The sequence below is a fragment of the Mobula hypostoma genome, chromosome 5, assembly GCF_963921235.1.
Source record: "Mobula hypostoma chromosome 5, sMobHyp1.1, whole genome shotgun sequence".
Lineage (NCBI taxonomy): Eukaryota > Metazoa > Chordata > Chondrichthyes > Myliobatiformes > Myliobatidae > Mobula > Mobula hypostoma.
In genome coordinates, this window is record NC_086101.1 from 162,566,594 (window position 1) to 162,592,314 (window position 25,721).

Genomic DNA, 25,721 nt, shown 5'->3' on the forward strand with positions numbered 1-25,721 from the left:
CCATCCCAGCCGCCGAGCAACAAGCAAAGCCAAGGATTTGGGGCCTTCCCCTCCGGAGATTCCGGATCACACAACAACAGTGGCAGCAAAAAAGGCATTTCAGAAGTTTCTCCAGATGTTCCTCCGTTCTCTCACATATGTCTCCATCAAATCAGGATTGTGCACGGCACCCTACTTGACAGATTACAGATATCATTCACCGGAGTGGCCGCGAAAGCTGCGTCGTGCCGCCATCTTCTCCTCTTCCTCCTGTGTTGATCCATGCCCTGAGCTCATCTGCATTTCCTACGATACTTCTTGCTTTGAAATATACACAGCTTAAGATATTATCACACCATGTTGAACATTTTGATTCCTGGCTTTGTCTGTGATTTTAAGAACATCTGTCTCCACAGCTTCTCCACTAAATGTTCAGGCACTTTGGTTCCCATGCCCCCACAACTCTAGTTTAACCCCCCTCATTCAGCAGCAGCAATCCTTCCCTCTAGGATATTAGTCCTGTTCCAGTACAAGTACAAACTGTCCCTTCTGTACAGGTCCCACCTTCCCTGGAAGAAAGCTCGATGATCCAAAACTCATATGTCCTCCCTCCTACACTAACTTCTTAGCCACATACAGTAATAAACTGCATAATCTTTCTATTTCAGGCCTCACTAGCACGTTGCACGGGTAGCAATCCTGAGATCACAACCCTGGAGGTCCTGCCCTTTAACTTAGCACCTAACTCCCTGAACTCACTTTGCAGCACCTCGTCACTCTTCCTATCTATGCCACGACCTCTGGCTGTTCACCCTCCCACTTAAGAATACTGAGGTCCCAGACCCTGGCATCTGGGAGGCAACATACCAGCTGGGTATCTCATCCTCATCTACAGAACCTCCTTTCTGTTCCCCTAACTATTAAATCCCCTAGCACTACAGGTCACCTCTTCTCCCCTCTTCTCTTCTGAGTCACAGCACGAGACTCGGCGCCAGAGACCTGACCACTGTGGGTTTCCTCTTCCCAGGTCATACCCCCAACAGTATCCAAAGTGATATACCTGTTGTCGAGGGGGGTTGGCCACAGGGGAACTCTGCACTGCCTATTTGACCCTTCCCCCCCTTACTGTCACAAACATTGGGTGTAACTACCTCTCTTTATGTCCTATCTATCATTCCCTCAGCCTCCTGAATGATCCAGAGAACGTCCAATTCCAATTCCAACTCCTTAACGTGGAGTGTTAGCAGCTGCAACTGGATGCACTTCCCGCAAGTCTAATCATCAGGGATGCTGGTGGTCTCCCTTCCTTCCCACGTCCCACAAGACGAGCATTCTTCTATCCTGCCTGACATCCCTACTGTTCTAACTAAGTAAATATAAAGAAGGAAAAAACAATAAATAAACAGATGGAAAAAATCTACCAACAACTTTTTGGTTTTTTTATCTAAAACTTCCCCTCGCTGAAGCATAGAGGAGCTAAAGCCTCAAAATCCACACTCTAACACTGTCCACTCCAATGAAGGTCGCTCTGCTTGCCCCGCCTTATTTTAATTTGTTCTTGCCAATCCATCCCGATTGCTGATTGGCCACTGCTCAAAACACCAAGCTGCCATCGAGTCAATCCCTTATGTATACAATCGGTGAACCTGAGTGAGCTACGTTTTCTCATGCTTCAGATCTCCGACTGGCCGCTGCTCAAAAACCTGTCTTCACATAAAACCTGCTGGATCTGTTAGAAAATTGAGGGTCTAGTGAAATAGAGGAAATGAAAGAAATAAATTTTCTCAAAAAATAATACTAGAGAAATTAGTGAGCTTGAAACCTGGTAAATTGCAAGGATTTATTTTCTAGAGAAGGGGTATCAAACCTTTTTGAGAGTATGTGCCCAAAGTGCTGATAATCGTCTAAAAAAATCCTCTCACCGACCATAGTAGGAGATTATTATTGATTAATGAATTAGCAACAATAATTAAGGAAAAAGAATGAATCCATGTGCTTGCATGTAGTCATTGTTTTATTATTAATAAAATACAGCAGGGATAGATGGAAATAAATGAAGCATTTTAAAAAACCTGTTCAAAAGTTATTAGCATTGAACTTTTTAAAAGAATTGAAAAATAATATCATTTCTAAATAGCATTTTTGTAAACTGCTTGCTGTCCCAATACTAACGTACACCAGGTCTGCAAGGAATTCAAAAGATATCAATGAATATCATGTGTTTTCACCAGTTGGCACCAAGCTGGTGTGAGACGTTTCCTGTGAAAACATCTCTCTGCTCTTGGGTTGTAAAATAATAATTCACTACTTCATTTGGCAGAAAAGATCATCATTATGTATCTTATTATAATGGGTGGCACTGATTGATGAGTGCCAAAAAAATTTTTCTGCCTACCATCTTTGGCATGTGTGCCATAGGTCTTGGTCCCTGGATGTTGAAACAGGTGGGTTTAGATATTATGGATGCTCTAGTTATTGTCTGTAGATTCTGGAATTGTTTTCTGTAGATTGAAGAGTAGTAAATGAGTCTCTGCTGTTTCAGGAAAGAAAGGAGAGAAAAGACAGGGATTAGCAATCTGTCAGTGGTAGGGAAATTGCTAGAATCTATATTGAAGAATGTAATAACCGAACATCTGAAGAGAATAATAGGACTGAACAGAGTCAACATGATTTATGAAGCAATAGTAATCTTAGGTTAATTTGTTTAAATTCTTTGAGGATGTGACCATTTCAATAGATGAGGGTGATCCAATCAGTGTGGAGCCACATACAAAATGCCGGATGAACTTAGCACGTGAAACAGCACCTATGGAGGGAAATAAACAGTCAACATTTTGGGCCGAGACCCTTCATTGGAACTGGAAAAGAAGGCGGAAGAAGCCAGAATAAGAAGGCTGAGGGAGGGGAAAGAGTATACTCTGCAGGTGATAGGAGAAGCCAAGTGAGAGGGAAGGTGAGTGGGTGGGTGAGGGAGGGGACAAAGTGAGAAGCTGTGAGGTGATTGGTGGAAAAGGCTGAAAAAGAAGGAATCTGATAGGAGAGTAGAGTGGTCCATGGGAGAAAAGAAAGGAGGAGGAGCACCAGAGGGAGGTGATGGACAGTGGATGTGGAAGATTTCAGGTGAGGTGGAGGATTGCAAGCAATTGAAAAAAATTTACTGATGATGATATATAATTTCAATATACAAATTGAGAATCTGTCAAGAAAACAAACCTTATGTCTCTCTTGAAATTAATTACTATTTTACTGCCTTCAGCGTATGGTTTTCTCAGTTGGATTTCATGCATTTTAATACTGGCATAAAAAATGTTTACAGTTTTTACTGCAAATCTCACAAAGCTGGTTTTATTATACGTTTCTGCATCTGTTGAATTACCAGATTTTGAGGAATTGAGTCAGTTTATTCTGATTTCCTTGATCAGACTTTGGTAAATTTTTGTTAATGTGTATGGTGCACTCTGTAACATGGACAATATATTGTAGTCTCCTTTAGTACGAGCTGCACGATGCTGCATTTGATGGTGAACATTGCATTGAACAGCTATTAGACACTAAGAAGGAACTCTCAGGTGACTGACCTTCAATGTTTTGAACATTGCCTATTCAAGATTCAAGAATCCATGTTGTTTAATGTAATTTCCAGTACACAAGTGTAAAGGAGAACAAAATAGTTGTTACTCCAGATCCGACGCAGCACAAACTAACACAATAATATAAAATGTAATAAATTTAAGTACATAAGATCACTTATATACATAGGTTGATTGTATGTCCATAAAGTGATGCTAGGCACAGGAGTGTCTGATGGTGGAGGTGTTGATCAGCCTTACTTCTTGGGGAAGGTAACTGTTTTTGGCTCTGGTTGACCTGGTATGGATGCTGCATAGACTTCTCTTAGGGAGTGAGACAAACAGTCCATGAGCAGGGTGGGTAGGATCCTTCATGGTATTGCTGGCCTTTTTTCCAGCACCGTTCTGTATATATGTCCTTGGTAGCGGGTCAGCTATTGCCGGTGATGTGTTTGACGGTTTTGATACCCATTGTAAAGCCACTTCAATAATGCTATGGAAATGTTAAAAAGCTTCTGAGTGAATTGCATCTCCAAAGGATTTATAGCAGAGGTTCCCAACCTATGGTCCATGGACCCCTCGCATAATGTTATGCCATGGTGTAAAAAAGGTTGGGATTCCAAAGCAAACTGATGAAATGAGAACTGAAATTCATCCAGAATAATTGATTACTTTTCTATGAATTATATTTCATTAGTGATTGTATTTCATTGGGAATTTGAGGAGATATGGTTTCACAGCTAAACCATTTGAAAACTTCTACAAATGTACTGTGGAGAGGATTCTGACTGGCTACATCACTGTCTGGTTTTGGTGGGGGGGGGGGCTTCAGCACAAGATCGAGTTAAGTTGCAGAAAGTTGTAAGATTAGTCAGCTCCATCATGGGTACCAGCCTCTATAGTCTCCAAGACATCATCAAGGAGCGGTGCCTCAGAATGCCAATATCCATCATTAAGGATCCCCACCACTCAGGACATACCCTCTTCACACTGTTGCTTTCGAGAAAGAGGTACAGAAGCCTGAAGTCACACGCTTAGCAATTCAAGAATAGCTTCTTCCCTGCTGCCATCCAATTTCTAAATAGACATTGAAACCATGAACACTACCTCACTACGTTTTTATTTATTTTGTTTGCACTAGTTATTTTAGCTTCACTACTTAATAAAAATATATACACTTAATGTAACTCAGTTTTATTCTCTATATTTATTTATCATGTATTTCATTGTACCGCTGCCATAAAGTTAACAAATCTCACGACATATCTCATGACAAATCTCATGACAAAGTTACATACATGGATAGAGTGTTGGCTGATTGGCAGGAAACAGAGAGTGGGAAAAAAGGGATCCTATTCTGGTTGGCTGCCAGTTACCAGTGGTGCTCCACAGGGGTCTGTGTTGGGGCCACTTCTTTTTACATTGTACATCAACGATTTGGATTATGGAATAGATGGCTTTGTGGCTAAGTTTGCTGAGGAAAGATAGGTGGAGGGGCTGGTAGTGCTGAGGAAACAGAGAGTCTGCAGAGAGACTTGGATAGATTGGAAGAATGGGCAGAGAAGTGGCAAATGAAATACAATGTTGGAAAGTGTATGGTTATGCACTTTGGCAGAAGAAATAAACAGGCAGACTATTATTTAAATGGGGAGAGAATTCAAAGTTCTGAGATGCAACGGGACTTGGGAGTCCTCGTACAGGATACCCTTAAGGTTAACCTCCAGGTTGAGTCGATGGTGAAGAAGGCGAATGCAATGTTGACATTCATTTCTAGAGGAATAGAGTATAGGAGCAGGGATGTGATGTTGAGGCTCTATAAGGCACTGGTGAGACATTTGGAGTACTGTGAGCAGTTTTGGTCTCCTTATTTAAGAAAGGATGTGCTGACATTGGAGAGGGTACAGAGAAGATTCACTACCATTATTCCGGAAATGAGGGGGTTAACATATGAGGAAAGTTTGTCTGCTCTTGAACTGTATTCCTTGGAGTTTAGAAGAATGAGGGGAGATCTCATAGAAACACTTTGAATGTTGAAAGGCATGGACAGAGTGGATGTGGCAAAGTTGTTTCCCATGATGGGGGAGTCTAGTACGAGAGGGCATGACTTATGGATTGAAGGGCGCCCATTCAGAACAGAAATGTGAAGAAATTTTTTTAGCCAGAGGGTGGTGAATCTATGGAATTTGTTGCCACGGGCAGCAGTGGGTGTATTTAAGGCAGAGATTGATAGGTATCTGAGTAGCCAGGGCATCAAAGGTTATGGGGAGAAGGCGGGGGAAGTGGGACTAAATGGGAGAATGGATCAGCTCATGATAAAATGGCGGAGCAGACTTGATGGGCCGAATGGCCGACTTCTGCTCCTTTGTCTTATGGTCTTATGGACATATACCAGTCTTATCAGTATCAAAGGTTTCGGGGAGACGGCCGGGGAATGGGTTTGAGGAGGGGAGAAAGGATCAGCCATGGTTGAATGGTGGGGCACACTCAATGGGCCAGAAGGCCTCATTCACTCCTATATCTTTTGGTCTTATACTGGTGATATTAAATCTGATTGTTATTCTGTTTCTGATTCTGAATTTGCTTCTTTTTTGGACAGGTTGGAGTTTCAGTATGGGTTCTGCATACCAGTTCCACAGCTGGCGAGTGTTTGTCGTTGTCTGCGCTCTTCCCTGTGTCTCCTCAGTTGTGGCACTTACCTTCATGCCTGAAAGTCCTCGATATCTGCTGGAGGTAAGGTCCCTGGCAGGGGTTCTTCTTTCTGCCTGCAATAACAATCTTCAAAATAGGATTGAAAATTGGCTCGGAGGAGGGTGGTGATTGAAGGTTGTTTTTCAGAATGGAGGCTGTTGTTGAGTAGTGTTCTGCTGGGACTGGTATTGGGACTATGTTATTTGTTATTTATGTAAATAAACTGGACGTAAATGCATAAGGCATGATGAGTAAGTTTCCAGATGACATGTAATGAGGAGTTGATGTTAATAGTGTAGAGGGTTATAAAATAGCCATATAACAATTACAGCATGGAAACAGGCCATCTTGGCCCTTCTAATCCGTGCCGAATGCTTACTCTTACCTAGTCCCACGGACCTGCACTCAGCCCATAACCGTCCATTCCTTTCCTGTCCATATAGCTATCCAATTTTACTTTAAATGACAATATCAAGCCTACCTCTACCACTTCTGCTGGAAGTTCATTCCACACAGCCACCACTCTCTGAATAAAGAAGTTCCCCCTCGTGTTACCCCTAAACTTTTGCCCCCTACCTCTCAACTCATGTCCTCTTGTTTGAATCTCCCCTACTCTCAATGGAAAAAGCCTATCCACGTCAACTCTACTATCCCCTTCATAATTTTAAATACCTCTATCAAGTCCCCCCTCAACCTTCTATGCTCCAAAGAATGAAGACCCAACTTGTTCAATATTTCTCTGTAACTTAGGTGCTGAAACCCAGGTAACATTCTAGTAAATCTTCTCTGTACTCTCTCTACCTTGTTGACATCTTTCCTATCATTTGATGACCAGAACTGTACACAATACTCCAAATTTGGCCTTACCAATGCCTTGTACAATTTTAACATTGCATACCAAATCCTATACTCAATGCTCTGATTTATAAAGGCCAGCATACCAAAAGCTTTTTTCACCAGCCTATCCACATGAGATTCCACTTTCAGGGAATTATGCACCATTACTCCTAGATCCCTCTGTTCTACTACATTCTTCAATGCCCTATCATTTACCATGTATGTCCTATTTTGATTAGTTCTACCAAAATGTAGCAGCTCACAATTATCAGCATTAAACTCCATTTACCATCGTTCAGCCCACTCTTCTAACTGGCCTAAATCTCTCTGCAAGCTTTAAAAGCCTACTTCATTATCCACAACACCACCTATCTTAGTATCATCTGCATACTTACTAATCCAATTTACCACCCCATCATCCAGATCATTAATGTATATGACAAACAACATTGGACCCAGTACAGATCCTTGAGGCACACCACTAGTCATCGGCCTCCAACCTGACAAACAGTTATCCACCACTACTCTCTGGCGTCTCCCATCCAACCACTGTTGAATCAATTTTACTACTTCAATATTAATACCTAACGATTGAACCTTCATAACCAACCTTCCACGTGGAACTTTGTCAAAGGCCTTACTGAAGTCCAAATAGATAACATCCACCGCTTTACCCTCGTCAACTTTCCTAGTAACCTCTTCAAAAAATTCAGTAAGATTTGTCAAACATGACCTTCCACACACAAATCCATGTTGACTGTTCCTAATCAGACCCTGTCTATCCAGATAATTATATATACCATCTCTAAGAATCCTTTCCATTAATTTACCCACCACCGACGTCAAACTTACAGGCCGATAATTGCTAAGTTTACTCTTAGAACCCTTTTTAAACAATGGAACAACATGAGCAATACACCAATCCTCTGGCACCATCCCCATCTCCAATGACGTTTGAAATATTTCTGTCAGAGCCCCTGCTATTTCTACACTAACTTCCCTCAAGGTCCTAGGGAATATCCTGTCAGGACCCGGAGACTTATCCACTTTTATATTCCATAAAAGCACCAATATTTCCTCTTCTGTAATCATCATAGTTTCCATAACTTCCCTACCTGTTTCCCTTACCTTACACAATTCAATATCCTTCTCCTTAGTGAATATCGAAGAAAAGAAATTGTTCAAAATCTCCTCCATCTCTTTTGGTTTCACACATAGCTGTCCACTCTGATTCTCTAAGGGACCAATTTTGTCCCTCACTATCCTTTTGCCATTAATATAACTGTAGAAAACCTTTGAATTTATTTTCACCTTACTTGCCAAAGCAACCTTGTATCTTCTTTTAGCTTTTCTAATTTCTTTTCACATTCTTTTTACATTCTTTATATTCCTCGAGCACCTCATTTACTCCATGCTTCCCATATTTATTGTAGATATCTCTCTTTTTCCGAACCAAGTTTCCAATATCCCTTGAAAACCATGGCTCTCTCAAACTTTTAACCTTTCCTTTCAACCTAACAGGAACATAAAGATTCTGTAGTCTCGAAATTTCACCTTTAAATGGCCTCCATTTCTCCATTACACCCTTCCCATAAAACAAATTGTCCCAATCCACTCATTCTAAATCCTTTCGCATCTCCTCAAAGTTAGCCTTTCTCCAATCAAAAATCTCAACCCTGGGTCCAGACCTATTCTTCTCCATAATTATATTGAAACTAATGGCATTGTGATCACTGGACCTGAATTGCTCCCCAACACATACCTCCGTCACCTGACCTATGTCATTCCCTAATAGGAGATCCAACACTGCCCCTTCTTTAGTTGGTACCTTTACGTATTGCTGCAAAAAACAATCCTGCACACATTTTACAAACTCCAAACCATCCAGCCCTTTTACAGTATGGGCTTCCCAGTCTATGTGTGGAAAATTAAAATATCCCACAATCTCAACCTTGTGCTTACTACAAATATCTGCTATCTCCTTACAAATTTTCTCCTCCAATTCTCGCTCCCTATTAGGTGGTCTATAATACACCCCTATAAGTCTTACTACACTTTTCCCATTCCTCAATTCCACCCAAATAGCCTCCCTAGACGAGCCCTCTAATCTTTCCTGCCAGAGCACTGCTGTAATATTTTCTCTGACAAGCAATGCAACTCCTCCCCCTCTTGTCCCTCCGATTCTATCACACCTGAAGCAACGAAATCCAGGAATATTTAGTTGCCAATCACACCCCTCCTGCAACCATATTTCACTAATAGCTACAACATCATACTTCCAGGTATCAATCCATGCTCTAAGCTTATCCACCTTACTTACAATGCTCCTAGCATTAAAATAAATGCATTGAAGAAATTTTCCACCTCTTACTCTGCAAACGACTTTGCTATCTCCTTTTTCTTCCTTCTCCCCTACATCTGTTCCTACACTCTGGTTCCCCTTCCCCCTTGTATCTAGTTTAAATCCACTGGAGCCTCTCTTGCAAACCTATCTGCAAAAATATTTGTCCCCCTCCAGTTCAGATGTAAACCGTCCCGCTGGAACAGGTTCCACCTTCCCTGGAAAATTGCCCAATTACCCATAAATCTGAAGCCCTCCCTCCTGCACCATGTCTTCAGCCACGTGTTGATCTGTGCTATTTTACTATTTCTAAACCCGCCTGCGCGTGGCACTGGTAACAATCCTGAGATTGCTATCCTGGAGGTCCTGTCCTTTAACTTGGCGCCTAACTCCCTGAATTCACCTTTCAGGACCTCCACACTCTTCCTACCCACATCATTGGTCCCTACATGGACCACGACATCTTGCTGCTCACCATCCCTCTTGAGAATACCAAGAACTTGATCCGAGATATCACGGACCTTGGCACCAGGGAGGCAACAGAACATCCAGGATTCTCGATCTCTTCCACAGAACCTCTTATCTGTCCCCCTTATTATCGAATCCCCTATCGCTACTACTCTCCTCTTTACCCTCCTTCCCTTCTGAGCTGAGGGTCCAGTCTCGGTGCCAGAGATGCAACCACTGCAACTTGTCCCTGGTAGGTCATCCCAATCAACAGTGTCCAAAATGATATACTTACTATTGGTGGGAATGGCCACAGGGGTGCTCTGCTCATTCTGTCTATTCCCCTTCCCTCTCCTGACAGTCACCCAGCTATCTGTCTCCTGACTTTTAGGGGTGACTACCTCTCTGTAACTTCTGTTTATTTCTGCCTCTGCCTTCCGAATGACCCGAAGTTCATCCAGCTCCAGCTCCAGTTCCCTAACTCAGTTTGTCAGGAGCTGCAGCTGGATGCACCTTTTACAGGTGTAGTCATCAGGGACAATTGTGCTCACCCTGACTTCCCACATCCTGCAAACGGAGCACTCAACTGCCCTAACTGCTGCCTCCATTACCTACTCTTAAGGTAATTAAAATAATTAAAGGAACTTACCTGGCCTTTCCTCACTTGGAGTGAAGCTTGTCCTCAGCATCTGCTCGCCAAAGCCTCTCGAGCCAAAGCCTTCCTACTCTGTCTCTTTCTACTCCGTCGCCCGCTCCATTAATCTGCTTGTTTTTTAACTCTCCCGCTGCCTCATGGTCTGACTTTCATGCACTTGCACAGTTGTGTCCCGTTCAACCACCAAAGGAATGACCGACCCTTCTCAATCTGCTCACATAATAGATTACAACAGCATCTTGATCGGTTAGGGAAGTTGGCCGAAGAGTGGCAAATGGATTTCGTTACAGATTAGTGTGAAGTGTTGCATTTTGGAAAGTCAAACCAGTGCAGGACTTATGCTTTCATGGTAGGGTTGGGGCAGGGGTAGTGGAACAGAGAGGCTTGAGAGTATTGTTGCATAGTTCATTGAAAGTAATTTCAAGGGTGGTGAAAAATGCATTTAACGTGCTAGCCTTCATTAGTTAGGGAACTGAGTACAGGAGTTGGGAGATTGTGGTGCAGTTGCATAAGATGTTGGTGAAGCTACACTTGGAATACTGTGTACAGACTCGGTCATCTTGTTATAGTAAAGATGTGGTTAAACTAGAGAGAGTGCAGAAAAGATTTATAAGGATATTGCCTGAGTTAAAGGAGAGATTGGCTAGGCTAGCTCTTTATTCCTTGGAACATAGAAGAATGAGGGATGACCTCGTAGAAATGTTTAAAATTATAAGGGGCATAGATGAGATGGACAACCAACAGGGAGACTGCATCTCCTCTCTCCCTGATGACTACGTACATCTGCATGAAGGTGTGACAGCTCCTTAGAGACTGCGTTAAGGAAATGGAGCTGCAGCAAGATGACCTTCAGCTCATACAGGAAGATGAGGTGATAGGTAGGAGCTACAAGGAGGGAGTCACCCATAAAATGCAAGAGGCAGGTACCTGGATGATTGTCAGGAGAGGGAAAGGGAATAGGCAACCAGTGTAGAATACCCCTGTGGCCATTTCCCTCAACAATATTGTGAACAGCCAGAAATCGTGGAACATATTGGTATCAATGGCATAGGTAGAAAAAGAGGGGAAGGTCCTGAATAGGGAATGCAGGGAGCTAGGTGGAAAGCTGAAAAGCAGGACCTCCAGTGTGGTAATCTCTGGCTCGCTGCCTGTGCTATGCACCAGTGACGGTAAGAACAGGATGATTTGTCAGATGAATGCGTCGCTGAGGAATTGGTGCAGGGGGCAGGGTTTCAGATTCCTGGATCACTGGATCTCTTCTGGGGAAGGTATGACCTGTACAAAAAGGATGGGTTACACTTGAACCCAAAGGGGACCAATATCCTTGCGGGCAGGTTTGCTCGAGCTGTTGGGGAGGGTGTAAACTAATTTGGTAGAGGGATGGGAACCAGAGTGGTAGGGTTGAGGATGGGGCAGTTGTTATACAAGTAGATGCAGTGTGTAGTTTGACTGTGAGGAAGGACAGACAGATGACAGGGCAAAATTGCAGTCAGTGAGATGAGTTGAAGTATAGCGGGGGCCAAAATCAAAAAGGGTGATGAATACAAGTCTGAAGGTGTTATATTTGAATGCACGCAGTATATGCAATAAGGTAGACGACCTTGTAGTGCAGTTAGAGATTGGCAGGTATTGTGGGCATCTCTGGGTCATGGCTGAAAGAAGATCATAGTTGGGTGCTTAACATCCAAGGATACACATTGTATTGAAAGGACAGGCAGGTAGGCAGAGGGGTTGGGGTGGCTCTGTTGAAAAAAATGAAATCAAATCCTGAAGTGATGACATAGGATCAGAAGATGTAGAATAATTGTTGGTAGAGTTAAGAAACTGCATCCGTAAGAAGACCTAATGGGAGTCCTCCATTCAGGCCTCATACAGGCCTCCGAATGTTAGCCAGAATGTGAGCTATAAACTTACAATGGGAGATAACAAAGGCATGTAAAAAGAGCAATATTACCTTAGTCATGGGGAATTTCAATATGCAGATAGGTTCAGAAAATTAGGTTAGTGCTGGACCCCAAGAGAAGGCATTTATAGAAATGTTTTTTACAGCAGCTGGAGATTGATCCCACTAAGGGAATGGTAATTCTGGGTTCAGTGTTATGCAGTAACCCAGATTTTATCAGGGAGCTAAAGGCAAAGAAACCCTTAGGAGACAGTGATCATAATATGATAGAATTCACCCTGCAGTTTGAGAAGGAGAAGCTAAAATCAGATGTATCAGTATTACAGTACTTTCAATAAGATGGCAGCACGTTCAATCACAACCACTTCTATGGGGTCAACCAAAGGTGTTACTGTCCTTTTTCTTTTTCAATATTTTTATTAATTACTTGCATAGATGAATGCAAAATACATTATGGTATTATGGAAACAGAAACAAGATTGGATTTCCCCATAACTGTGTATAGTAAATTAACCATAATATTGAAAAGGTATATTTTATTCTAATCTAAAGCAAAATCAAAACCCCATAACAAATAGAAAAAAAAAGAGAAAAAAAAAACAGGAAAAAAACTGTTTGGTTAAAAGAAAAGAAAAAAAATTTCTGACATATAGTCGTAAATTCAAACATATAATAGCCATCATCATTGCTGACCAAATCACAAATTGTGAAAGTAGTTCCAAAGAGGTCCCCATAATGTGAAAAAATCTTGTCTTGGTATAGAAATAGAACACCTATTCTTCTCTAGATTTAAACATGACATAACATCAATCAACCAATGGGCATGAGTAGATGGAGTGACATCTTTCCATTTCAGCAACAAAATTCTTCTGGCTAAAAGAGAAATAAAAGCCAAAATATGCAAATCATTTGGCTTAAGAGTAAAATCATTTCCTCCAACAATGCCAAACAAGGCACTCAGAGGGTTGGGTTTAAAGTTTACTTTAAAAAGCTCCAAGAAAGTTTGAAATACTTCTTTCCAAAATTGATCAAGCCGTGGGCAGGACCAAAACATATGAATTAGAGAGGCCTCTTCGACATTACACCTATTAAAGTATAAAGAGAAATGAGTAAAAACGAGAGAGCTTATCTTTAGTCATGTAGGCTCTATGAACCACTTTAAATTGTAAAAGAGAGTGATGCGCACATAATGAAGAGGTATGAACAAGTTTAAAAATTTCATTCCAGGTATCCTCATCAATTGAAATCTGTAGGTCATGATCCCAGAGGTTTTTAATTTTGTCTAACAGAATGTTTTTCAATGCCAACAACATACTATCAATATTAGATATAGATCCATTATGAAAAGGTTTCAAAGTAAAAATTGTATCAATTAAATTCTTATCTGGACATTTAGGAGATGTATAAAGTTGAGGACGCTAGAAGTCTCTAATTTGTAAATATCTAAAAGAGTGAGCTTTACGTTATTGTCCTTTTTAAACATATTTAAATGATTGTGAGACCCTGTTAGACATTAAGAACTTAAAGTACTGCAGGTGTACCCCATCAGTGAGTTTTTCATTGGCGGAGAAACAGAAGGAGATGGACATAATGCAGATTGTACTGTTGCCTGCATCAGAGAGGCATCAGTACGCAAAGGAGGTGTGCTGTATAACAGCGCGTGGTCACCTATGTTGTTTTTCTTGTGATCACAAGATCCTGTTGGACATTGTTAATGTGGAGTGCTGTAAGTCCGATTCACTAATTAATTGGCAGACAGCAGGGGAACTGCATGGCCTTGGTCATAGCAAGGACTAGGCCTCCAAGAAGCAGTGTCACCTATTTACAGCCACCCAGGAAAGAGTCGGTGAACTCCATTGGAGGTGGTATAGCATGGTGTCCAAGCTAGAGTCAGTGCTGCCCCCTACTGTTCACTTGGCAGAACACAAGCTGTATTGTGTTCAACTGCAGATTTCTGCAACATTCATGGACTCAGGGTTTTGGACTATATTTTTTTGTGTGACTGTATTTTACTAATACCTTACACGAGCTTGCTATTTTATATATATGCTATATGTGCTTTGTGCTATTGGTACTGTGCTTTGCACCTTGGCCCCAGAGTAATACTGTTTGGTTTGGCTGAATTCATGGGTATTCATGTATGGTTGAATGATAATTAAAGTTTAACTATGAACTACAGACTATAGTAGAATAAAGGCAATTACAGCAGCATGAGAGAGAAGCTGGCCAAAGTTGACTGGAAGGAGACACTAGCAGGGGTGATGGCTGGAGTGTCTGGGAGGAATTCAGAAGGCAAAAAAAAGATGCATCCCAAAGATGAAGTAGTATTCTAAAGGGAAGATAAGGCAACCATGGCCGTCAAGGGACGTCAAAGACAACATAAAAGCAAAAGAGAGGGCATATGATAGAACAAAAATCATTGGGAAGTTAGAAGATTTGGAAGCTTTTAATAACCAACAAAATGTAACTGAAAAACCATATGGAGAGGAAAAATGAAATGTTAAGGTAAGCTAGACAATAATATCAAATAGTTCCATTTATTATCAGAGAATACATACAGTATACAACTGGAAATGCTAGTCTTTGCAGGCATCCAGGATGAAAACAAATTCACACATATAAAGAGTAAAGATGAGAGTGGATACTGGGCTGCTGGAAAATGTCTCTGGAGAGGTAGTATTGGGGACAAATAAATGGTGGATAAACTTATTTTGTGTTAGTCTTCCACGTGTAAGATGTCAGCAGTATGGCAGAAATTTGAAAGTGTTGGGGCAGAAGTGAGTGTTGTTGTTATTACTAAAGAGAAGGTGCTTGAGAAGCTGAAAATTCTGAAGGTAGATAGGTCACCTGGACCAGATGGACTACACCTCAGGATTCAGAAAGAAGTAACTGACGAGATTGTGGAGGTATTAGTAATGATCTTTCCAGAATCACTGGATTCCGGAACTTTTTGTAGGACTGGAAAATTACAAATGTCACTCCATTCTCTGAGGGAGGGAGGGAGGCAGAAGAAAGGAAATTTTAGGCCACTTAGCCTTACTTTGGTGGTTGGGAAGATGTTTGAATCCATTATTAAGAATGAGGTTTCAGGGTACTTGGAGGCACATGATAAAATAGGCCAAAGTCAGCATAGATTCCTTAAGAGATGCAAAGGGACTTGGGAGTCCTTGTGCAAGATTCCTTAACAGTTAATTTGCAGGTTTGGTCGGTGGTCAGAAAGACAAATTCTCAAAATGTTAGCATTCATTTTGAGAGGACTAGAATACAAAAGCAACAATGTAATGCTGAGGTTTTATGAGTCATTGGTTAGACCACACTTGGAGTATTATGAGCAGTTTTGGCCCCCTTATCTGAGAAAGATTTATTGGCATTGGAGACGGTCCAGAGGATGTTCATGAGAATGATTCCGGGAATGAAAGAGTTACCATATGAGAAGCATTTGATTGTTCTTGACCTGCACTCCAGTGAGTTTAGAAGAATGAGAGGAGATCTCATTGAAACCTATTGAATATTGAAAGGTTTGTATAGAGTGGATGTGGAGAGGATGTTTTCTATGTACGGGAGTGTAGGACCAAAGGGCACAGCCTCAGAATAGGGGAACATCCATTTAGAACAGAGATAAGGAAAAATTTATTTCGCTAGAGGGTGGAGAATCTGTGGAATTTATTGCCACAGACAACTGTGCAGGCCGAGTCAATGGGTATATTAAAGGCAGAGGATGACAGGTTCATGATTAATCAGGGTGTCAAAGGTAATGGGGAGAAGGCAGGAGAATGGGATTAAAAGGTATAATAAATCAGCCATGATGGAATGGTAGAGAAGCCTTGATGGGCCAAATTGCTTAATTCTGCCCCGGTCTTAAGGTCTTATGGACTGAAACAAAAAATGTTCAAAATACTTTGAAAGTCAGGCAACATTGATAGAGAAAGAAGCAGAGATAACATTTCAGGTTTTTAACTTTTAACAGTTTGTGATTTGCTGAGTATTTCCATCAGTTCTGTTGGTATCTTCTAATGTAAATCTCTAATGTCTGAGGATTATATTCATGGAAAAGTTACCAATTGCACACTATATTCTGTTTTCTTCTCTCCATCATCCTGTCACTCCAACTTTTCTCAAGACTCTGAGATTCCACAGCCATTCTAGGTTCTGAATCTGAGTGGCAGCAAATAAATTTGGAAATATAGTTGAGTCCAAAACTTTCGGTGTTTAATGTGCACATCTTTCAACAGTGCATGGAGACACAGGAGATGGCAGATGCTGTATTGTGCAGCAGAAAACAATCTGTTAGATGAGTTCGCCTGTAGCACCTGTGGAGGGAAATGGACAGGCAAGGATTTTTTTTCCCAGGTTCTTCTGAGCCCTGGCTTAAATTGATATTGTGCTGCTCCCTTTTGGTAGCTGGTGTCTCTCCACAATGTTATCCTAAAATATCAGCTGTCCATTTCCCTGTACACATAATGCTTGAGTTCCTCCAGTATTTATTTTAGCTTCTGAAAATGCATCGCTGAATCACAATCAGATTCAGGAATCTATGGCTCAGGGTAATGGCCCCAGGCTGAGGTGAGCTAGTGTGGCAAGGAGTGAAGAATTAGAACCTTGGTCCTTCCTGATTTATGCACCTTAGAAGTAATCTTTCGACCACAAAGCACTTCCATCAATCACTTCTCCATTTGATCAGAATGAGGAATAAACTTCTGACCTTATTAAACTGATCAAAACTGGGGCAGCACGGTAGTGTAGCAGTTAGCACAATTTCTTTCCAGCACCCATGATCCGTGTACAATTCCCGCCATTGTCTGCAAGGTATTTGTATGTTCTCCCTGTGACCATGTGGGTTTCTTCCCCCATTCCAGAGACATGTGGGTTAGCAGGCTAATTCGTCACATGGGTGTAATTTGGCAGCAGAATCTCGTTGACCAGAAGGGCCTTTGACTGTGTTTTATCCTGAAATAAATAAACAAATAAAACTGACTTCATTAAGCTATCCCGATTTTGGTAGAAATAATTTATTCAGCAAATTTATCGACAAAGAAATCTTACTCGATTAGAAGTCTGTTATTTCTGAAATAGATAACCTGCCATGAATTTGGTTTGTCTGTGTTTATAGGTGGGAAAACATGATGAGGCCTGGATGATTCTGAAACAAATTCATGACACGAATATGAGAGCAAGGGGACAACCAGAAAAAGTTTTCACAGTAAGTTTGAAGCATAAAGTATTCACAGTAAAGGGTGTAGTAGTCATAGTAAATGGTGACATTTTCACAGATAAAGGCCGAAGTGTTCATCGGTAAAGGGTTCACAAGTGAACGGTGAAGTGTTCAGAGGTAGAGGGTGAAATGTCAAAGGTAAAGAGTGAAATGTCAAGGTTAAAGATGAACTGTTCACATAGAGGATGGAGTGTTCACTGGTAGAGAGCAAAGTGTTCATGGATAGAGGGGGAGGTGTCAAAGGTAGAGGGTGAAGTGTTCATCAGTAAAGTGCGAAGTGTTCATCGAGTAAAGGGTGAAGTGTCACTCACTGGCAAAGGGCGAAGTATCACGGGCAAAGGGCGAAGTATCACGGGTAGAGGGCAAAGTGTTCACAGATAGAGGGTGAAGTGTTCACCAGTAAAGAGCGAAGTGTTCACGGGTAAAGGGCGAAGTGTTCATCAGTAAAGGGCAAAGTGTTCACAGGTCGAGGGTGAAGTACTCATCAGTAAAGGGCGAAGTGTTCATCGGGTAATGGGTGAAGTGTCACAGTAAAGGGCGAAGTACTCACGGGTAAAGGGTGAAGTATCACAGGTAAAGGCCGAAGTGTTCATCAGTAAGGGCGTATTGTTCACGGGTAGAGGATGAGCTTGGATTGACAATTTAGAGTCTTGAGAGATTAAATATAGGACAACTGGTTGGTATTTTATTTCCTTTATGGAAAACCCATCTTGGGAACAAGATTTCCTTGCACCTTCCTCAAGTTGATGTTTTGTTGCTTCCCGGTCTTTTGCAGCCAACACCTCCCCACAAGGTAGCAAATAAGAAATAAATAACAGTGGATTGAAATAGATATTCTTCAAAAAATCCCTTACATTGGAAAACATTTTTCTCTTCTGGAGCTTGTTTCTCACTATTGAAATACAGAAATTTAGATGTGCAGTAATGGTTGACAGTAATGGTGTTGATGAAATTACTGTATTGTTAGGATCATTATTGCTCTTCAGGCAGGAAAACCAGTCATCCTTTCCATGTCTCCAGTATATGTGACTCCACATCTACCAATGCACTTGATTCTGAAAAGAAATACAAGCCTCCAACCTCATGGCATGATATACTGAGGTCACTCTCAGGTTAGAGAAGCAACATCTCGTATTCTGTTTGGGTAGCCTCCAACCTGATGGCATGATATACTGAGGTCACTCTCAGGTTAGAGAAGCAACATCTCGTATTCTGTTTGGGTAGCCTCCAACCTGATGGCATGAATATTGATTTCTCTAACTTCCAGAAATCTCTCCACCCTCCTCAATTTTTTCCCATTCCCCATTCTGGCTTTCTTCTTACTCCTTCTCTTCTCCTCACCTGCCCATCATCTCCCTCTGGTGGCCCTCCTCCTTCCCTTTCTCCCATGGTTCGACTCTCCTCTCCTAACAGACTCCTTCTTCAGCCCTTTACTTCTTCCACCTATCATCTCCCAGCTTCTTCCATCATCCCCTTCCCCCTCCCACCCACCTTCCCCCCAGCCAACCCCCCCTCACCTTTTTATTCTGGCTTCTGTTTTTCTCTTTTCCAGTTTTGATGAAGGGTCTTGATCCAAAACGTTAATTTTTATTCTCCTCCATAGATGCTACCTGACCTGCTGAGTTCCTCCAGCATTTTGTGTCTGTTGCTGTGCTAAATACAGGAATAGATAACAAAATAGATTAGACTTGTTGGTCTCGCGGTGTTTAAGCATCACGAAATATGTAGAAAGCTAAAACATAAGAAAAACCTGTCTAGTGAAAGGAAATTGCTTTATGATGCTCAACCCCAGCTAATTATAGGCTATTTCACTGTCCAATGTAATCCCCTTGATTTAAAGTTTTCTATATTTAAAGTTTCTGTATTTTATCCTTGCTGGGCATCACCGAAAGGTGCACAAGACTGGTGTTTGGTATGCACATGGCGAGTAGCTGGGTCCCCCAGCGGCGAAGGGCAGAAACTGTGACTTCCTTGGTTTTACTGCTAACTAAGTCAAGTTGTAAAGACAGAATTACTACATTCTTTACTGAAGGCAATCTGCTCCCAACTAACAGTGACTGGTACTCAGTGCTCACAACATGGTGCACTCAGTTCTTACAGATAGAGGAATGCTCACATACTTGGCACCTAATGGAAGGTGAAGTCATTATCAAGGTGACATTGGCTCAGTTGGTGAAATGGGAGTCAGTTTGAGATGATCATTTCAAAATGGAGCGTGAAATGTTTTTCTTTTAACACATGACAGAGGAGCAGGGCCTCAAATTTCATTAATAGATCATGGGCGATATTGGATATGAGCCTATTACAGGGCATACCTCAGCTATCTCACGACTGCACCCCAGTTGCCAGGAGATGCATGATGACCATTTGAGGTATTTCAGGTAATATACTCGAAAAGCTGTATTCCGTAATTATGTCATATACTGTATTTTTCGATTATCTATTATTGCGGTCATGATGGCTTGTTTGTCGTCTGAAAATGCCGATTGTAATTAATGCTGCCCCAACAAATTTGAAGGGAGAAGTAAATAATGACAATTAATTTTTCCCTGAGATCACTGACAGTGTGTATGCTGCATCATCCTGTCTTCGTGCTGTATCCTGCTTCCAACTTTCACTTTAATTATCATGATTTCTGAAGTGATCCAAAGTGAAAATAAAATGATTCCTCGGTGACAAAGTTACATCCTGATTAAATAAGAAAAGGTGGTGAAAATATGAAATAAAAACAGAAAATGCTGGAAATACTCAGCAGGTCGGGCAGCTTCTGAGTCTAAACAGCTCCCTGGCCCTTCATCAGACCCTTCCAACACTTCCTGTTTTTATTTCATATTTCCATAGAACATGGAACTAATTAACGTAGTAATTAAATGCCTAACTAAGCTAATACTTTCTTCCTACACAAAGTCCATATCCGTCCATTCTCTGCACATTCATGCATTATCTAAGAGCCTCTTCAATACCTCTACTGTATTTGCCTACACTATCATCCTCGGCAGCATATTCCAGGCACCCACCTCCCTCTACGTAAGAAACCTGCCCTGCACATCCCTTCACAAACAAGAGAAAATCTGCAGACGTTTGAAATCCAAATAACACACACAAAATGCGGGAGGAACTCAGCAGGCCAGGCAACATCTATGGAAAAAAGTACAGTCAACTTTTCGGGCCAAGACCCTTTGGCATGACACATCCCTTTTAAGCTTACTCCCTCTCAGTTTAAATGTATGTCCTCTTGTATAAGAGAGTTAGACTGTGGGCAAAAGATACTTCTCATACTTAGAAACTTTAGTCTCCACTGCTCCAAAGAAACAAACCCAGGTTTTTCCAACCTCAGTTTATAGCAAATGCCATCTGATCCTAGCAGAATCCCGGTACCCCTTTTCTGTACCTTTTCCTAAGCCTCCATATCTTTCCTAATTGAATTGAATGCAGAACTCCAGATGTGACCTAGAGTTTTATAAAGCCTCAACACAACTTCCCGACACTTGTACTCAATGCTTTGACTAATAATGGCAAGATTGCCATATGCCATCTTTACCACCCTATCTACTTGTACAACCACTTGCAGGGAGCTAAGAACTAGGATGCCGAGATCCCTCTGTACATCAACATTTTTAAGGATCTTGTCATTAGCAATGTACTCTCCCATTATATTTGATATCCTAAAGTGCAGCACCTCATATTTCCCCAGATTAAACTCTGTCTGCCATCTCTCCACCCATAGCTGCAAATGATTATTATCCGGCTGTTTCCTTTGACAATTGTTCACACTATCCACAACACCACCAATCTTGGTATGATTTGAGAACTCACTATTCCACCCATTCACGATTTCATCCAGGTCATTTCTATACATCACACATAGCAGAGGTCCCAGTACAGATCCCTACAGAACACAACCTCTAGCCAGAATAAGTCCCTTGGACTTACCCAAAGGAAACTAGTTCTGAATCCAAACAGCTGATTCAGCATAGATCCCATACATTTTAATCATCTGGATGAGTCTACCACGAGGGACTTTGTAAAATGCCTTCCTAAAATCTATGTAGATAACTTACACGGCTCTAACGTCATCAATCACTTTCATCACGTCCTGAAAAGACTCAATCAACCTAGTACAACACAACTTGCCAGGCTGGCAGTCCCTAATTAATCCAGCAACTTTGATGTGTGTTGCTTGAATTTCCAGCATCTGCAGAATTCCTGTTGTTTGAGTCCCTAACTAGGTCTTAGTTTTCCAAATGCTCATAAATCCCATCCCTAAAGAACTTTTCCAATAGCTTCACTACCACTGATGAGAGAACTCACAAGCCTATGTTTCCAGGATTATCCTTATTTTCCTTCTGGAATAATTGAACATTAGATACTTGTCACTTCCCTCCTGTTTCAGGCAGACTCACTAGTGTCTGCAGTCTTTTAATTTTCATTTACTGTTGAAAATATATCTACTTTAGAAAGAACATAGTCTAGCAAAATGATTTTACTTACCTCTATTTGTTTCCACAGGTTAATAGAATCAAGACTCCAAAATTGATTGATGAGTTAATAGAGATCCAAACAGACACTGGCACCTGGTATATGAGATGGTTTGTTCGAATTAAAACTGAAATGTATGGAGTAAGTGAAACAACCCTGTGATTTCATATACAACATTATCTTTCATTTTGATGACATTTGATACTGTGCACCGGGAGAGACAAACATTTCACCAGTGATTTGTGGGATCTGTGTTGAATGTAGACAAATTACACAACGAAATGGCAAAGGCTACGAGCGTAACTCTAGTCTAACAGGTAAAAATCGGAGCTTGAGGTTTAGGAATGTGAGAGAGATTTCTATCTGGCTTAAGAATTTGGGATCTTGTGAGTTTATAACTGGACAAAATATCTTATTTCCATATAGCCGGAGGGATGCCACGGACAAAAAAAATGTAGTGCAACCACCCTACCCTTGTCAGGATGGATATGTGGACTCATGGAGCCTGTTTTGGTGCTCTACGACTCTCCGGCCCTCCAGTCTATTCCTTCCATTGTGCTATTTCCAGTTACCAGCACCTAGTCTGTCTTAGTGACACAAGCATTTATCCAGATTCTTCTATTTAAAGTTATGGGAGTACCTGCCTCCGCCATGTTCTCAGGCAAAACATTCTTTGTTGCAGCCGCTCTCTGGATCAAAATTGGTTCCTTGGGTCCCCTCAAACTCTTTTATGTCTGGCCTTATATTTAAGCCTTCTGGTTTTAGTTCTCTGCAGAAGGGGAAAAATTATCATCAGTGATCTTATTGAAGCCCTTCATAATTTCCTATACTTCTATTTATGTGCCTCGGTCTCCTTCACTCCAGGGAATACAATCCAGCCCTATCCTATCTCTCTTCATAACTAAAATGTTCATCCCAGGCGGTGGTGGTAAATCGCCTCTGTACCTTCTTCAGTGCAGTCACGTTCTTTCTCCACATGCTAGCCGTGGTCTAACTAAGGTTTTATAAAGTTGTCCCATGACCTTCATGCCTTTATATTGTATTCTTCAGCTAATGAAGACCAGTATCTCATACACCTTCTTCACCACCTATGTACCAATGCAGCCACCTTTAGGGATCTAAGAATTTGTACATCAAGGTTCAGAAAGTCAGAAGGCATGGGATCCAGGGAAGTTTGGCCAGGTGGATTCAGAATTGGCTTGCCTGCAGAAGACAGAGGGTCATGGTGGAGGGAGTACATTTGGATTGCAGGGTTGTGACTAGTGGTGTCTCACAAGGATCAGTTCTGGGACCTCTACTTTTCGTGATTTTTATTAACGACCTGGATGTGGGGGTAGAAGGGTGGGTTGGCAAGTTTGCAGACGACACAAAGGTTGGTGGTGTTGTAGATAGTGTAGAGGATTGTCAAAGATTGTAGAGAGACATTGACAGGATGCAGAAGTGGGCTGAGAAGTGGCAGATGGAGTTCAACCCAGAGAAGTGTGAGGTGGTACAGTTTGGAAGGACAAACTCCAAGGCAGAGTACAAAGTAAATGGCAGTATACTTGGTAGTGTGGAGGAGCAGAGGGATCTGGGGGTACATGTCCACAGATCCCTGAAAGTTGCCTCACAGGTAGATAGGATAGTTAAGAAAGTTTATGGGGTGTTAGCTTTCATAAGTCGAGAGATAGAGTTTAAGAGTCGCGAGGTAATGATGCAGCTCTATAAAACTTTGGTTAGGCCACACTTGGAGTACTGTGTCCAGTTCTGGTCGCCTCACTATAGGAAGGATGTGGAAGCATTGGAAAGGGTACAGAGGAGATTTACCAGGATGCTGCCTGGTTTAGAGAGTATGGATTATGATCAGAGATCAAGGGAGCTAGGGCTTTACTCTTTGGAGAGAAGGAGGATAAGAGGAGACATGATAGAGGTATACAAGATATTAAGAGGAATAGATAGAGTGGATAGCCAGAGCCTCTTCCCCAAGGTACCACTGCTCAATACAAGAGGACATGACTTTAAGGTTAGGGGTAGGAAGTTCAAGGGGGATACTAGAGGAAGGTTTTTTACTCAGAGAGTGGTTGGTGCGTGGAATGCACTGCCTGAGTCAGTGGTGGAGGCAGATACTCTAGTGAAATTTAAGAGACTACTAGACATGTATATGGAGGAATTTAAGGTGGAGGTTATATGGGAGGCAGGGTTTGAGGATCGGCACAACATTGTGGGCCGAAAGGCCTGTCCTGTGCTGTACTATTCTATGTTCTATGTTCCTTTTTTACCTTTGTTTCCTCAGGTCCTAACAATCATGTTGTACAGTACTGTCTAAAAGACTTGGGCACACACACACACACACACACACACACACACACACACACACACACACATATATATAGAGAGCGATAGATAGATAGCTAGGGTGCCTAAGACTTTTGCACAGTGCTGTTTGTCCTACCTTTATCTGATCTCCCAAAATGTATCACCTTGCACTTACTGAGTTTAAAATACTACACTCAACTTGCCAGTTGATCAAAATTTTTCTGCAACTTTGGGAACCTTATCATCAAGGAAGACTATACTTGGAAATTTTACCCCTGTTTCCTGGAAGACATTGAGAGAGCTCCCCACAGCTCGCAGATGGGCTTTAGCAGCTATCCAAAACTAAGGGTTCTTGATCACAGCACGTATCTTGGAAGTCCTTTACTGGGTTGTGGTAAATAGATTGTTAAAAATGCTGTAGTTAGGTGATATTCTGGTTTTGTGATTAAATGTGTTTAGCATAAAAGTACTGCAACTGATTAATCATGGCTGAATTCAGCACACAAGATCTCTTTGTGACAATTGTTTTATTTTAAATCCTGAAAATTCCAGCCTAATCTTAAAATTACTATGTTGAGAACCCACACTCGCTTGATGTGCTTTAACGGTACAAAAGAGACAGAGGTAGAATTAGACCTCACCACACCATTTATGTCAGCGTGAATCATCCTACCTCATTAATTTTCAGGCTTCATTTATGACTGACTCAGTAGGATGCCAGTGACATATTTAAATTTATATGACATTTTCTACTGCTAACTCCTCAAAATGGATTAGAAACAGAAAAACAGGAACAGGAAGAGGCCAATCAGCTCTTTGAGCATCTTTTTCCATTCAGTGTGTTTTTATTTATGATTCCCCCATCTTAGTGTTCACTCTCTTCCTTACCCCTGCATCCTTCTATATCTAGAAATTTGTTCAGTATCTTGTCTGCGATAGAGAATTCCAATGTCTCACTTTCCTGAGGGAGGAAAAAAATCTTATCTTGGCTGTCCTTAGTGTCTTATCCTGTATCCTAACACTCTGACTCCTGGCTCCAGACCCCCATCTTCCTCCCTTCATGGGAGAACATTCTCCCTGCATCCAGTCTGTCAAGACCTGTCAGGATTTTGCATGTATCATTGAGAGCTTCTCTTAACTTCTAAACCGTGATGAATATAGGCCGAGTCAACCCAGTCTCTCCTCATCTGGCAATCCTGACACCCAGGAATCAGATAGGTGAAACTTCACTGCACTTCTTCAATATCAGGTACTTCAGGGACGTAGACCAAAACCGCCTTCAATACTATAAGATTATAAGACATAGGAGCAGAATT

General features: G+C 41.6%; 1 protein-coding gene across 4 annotated transcripts in view; it reads left to right on the forward strand.

The window, feature by feature from the left end:
• The window catches only part of sv2ca (synaptic vesicle glycoprotein 2Ca), a 197,547-nt gene that overhangs the window by 144,597 nt on the left and 27,229 nt on the right, over nt 1-25,721 (forward strand). For all 4 annotated transcript variants that reach the window (XM_063049284.1, XM_063049285.1, XM_063049282.1 and 1 more), the window contains exons 6-8: nt 6,145-6,278; nt 17,530-17,619; nt 22,141-22,251. In XM_063049284.1, coding sequence (XP_062905354.1) covers nt 6,145-6,278; nt 17,530-17,619; nt 22,141-22,251 — 335 coding nt within the window. The remainder of the gene's footprint in view (nt 1-6,144; nt 6,279-17,529; nt 17,620-22,140; nt 22,252-25,721) is intronic.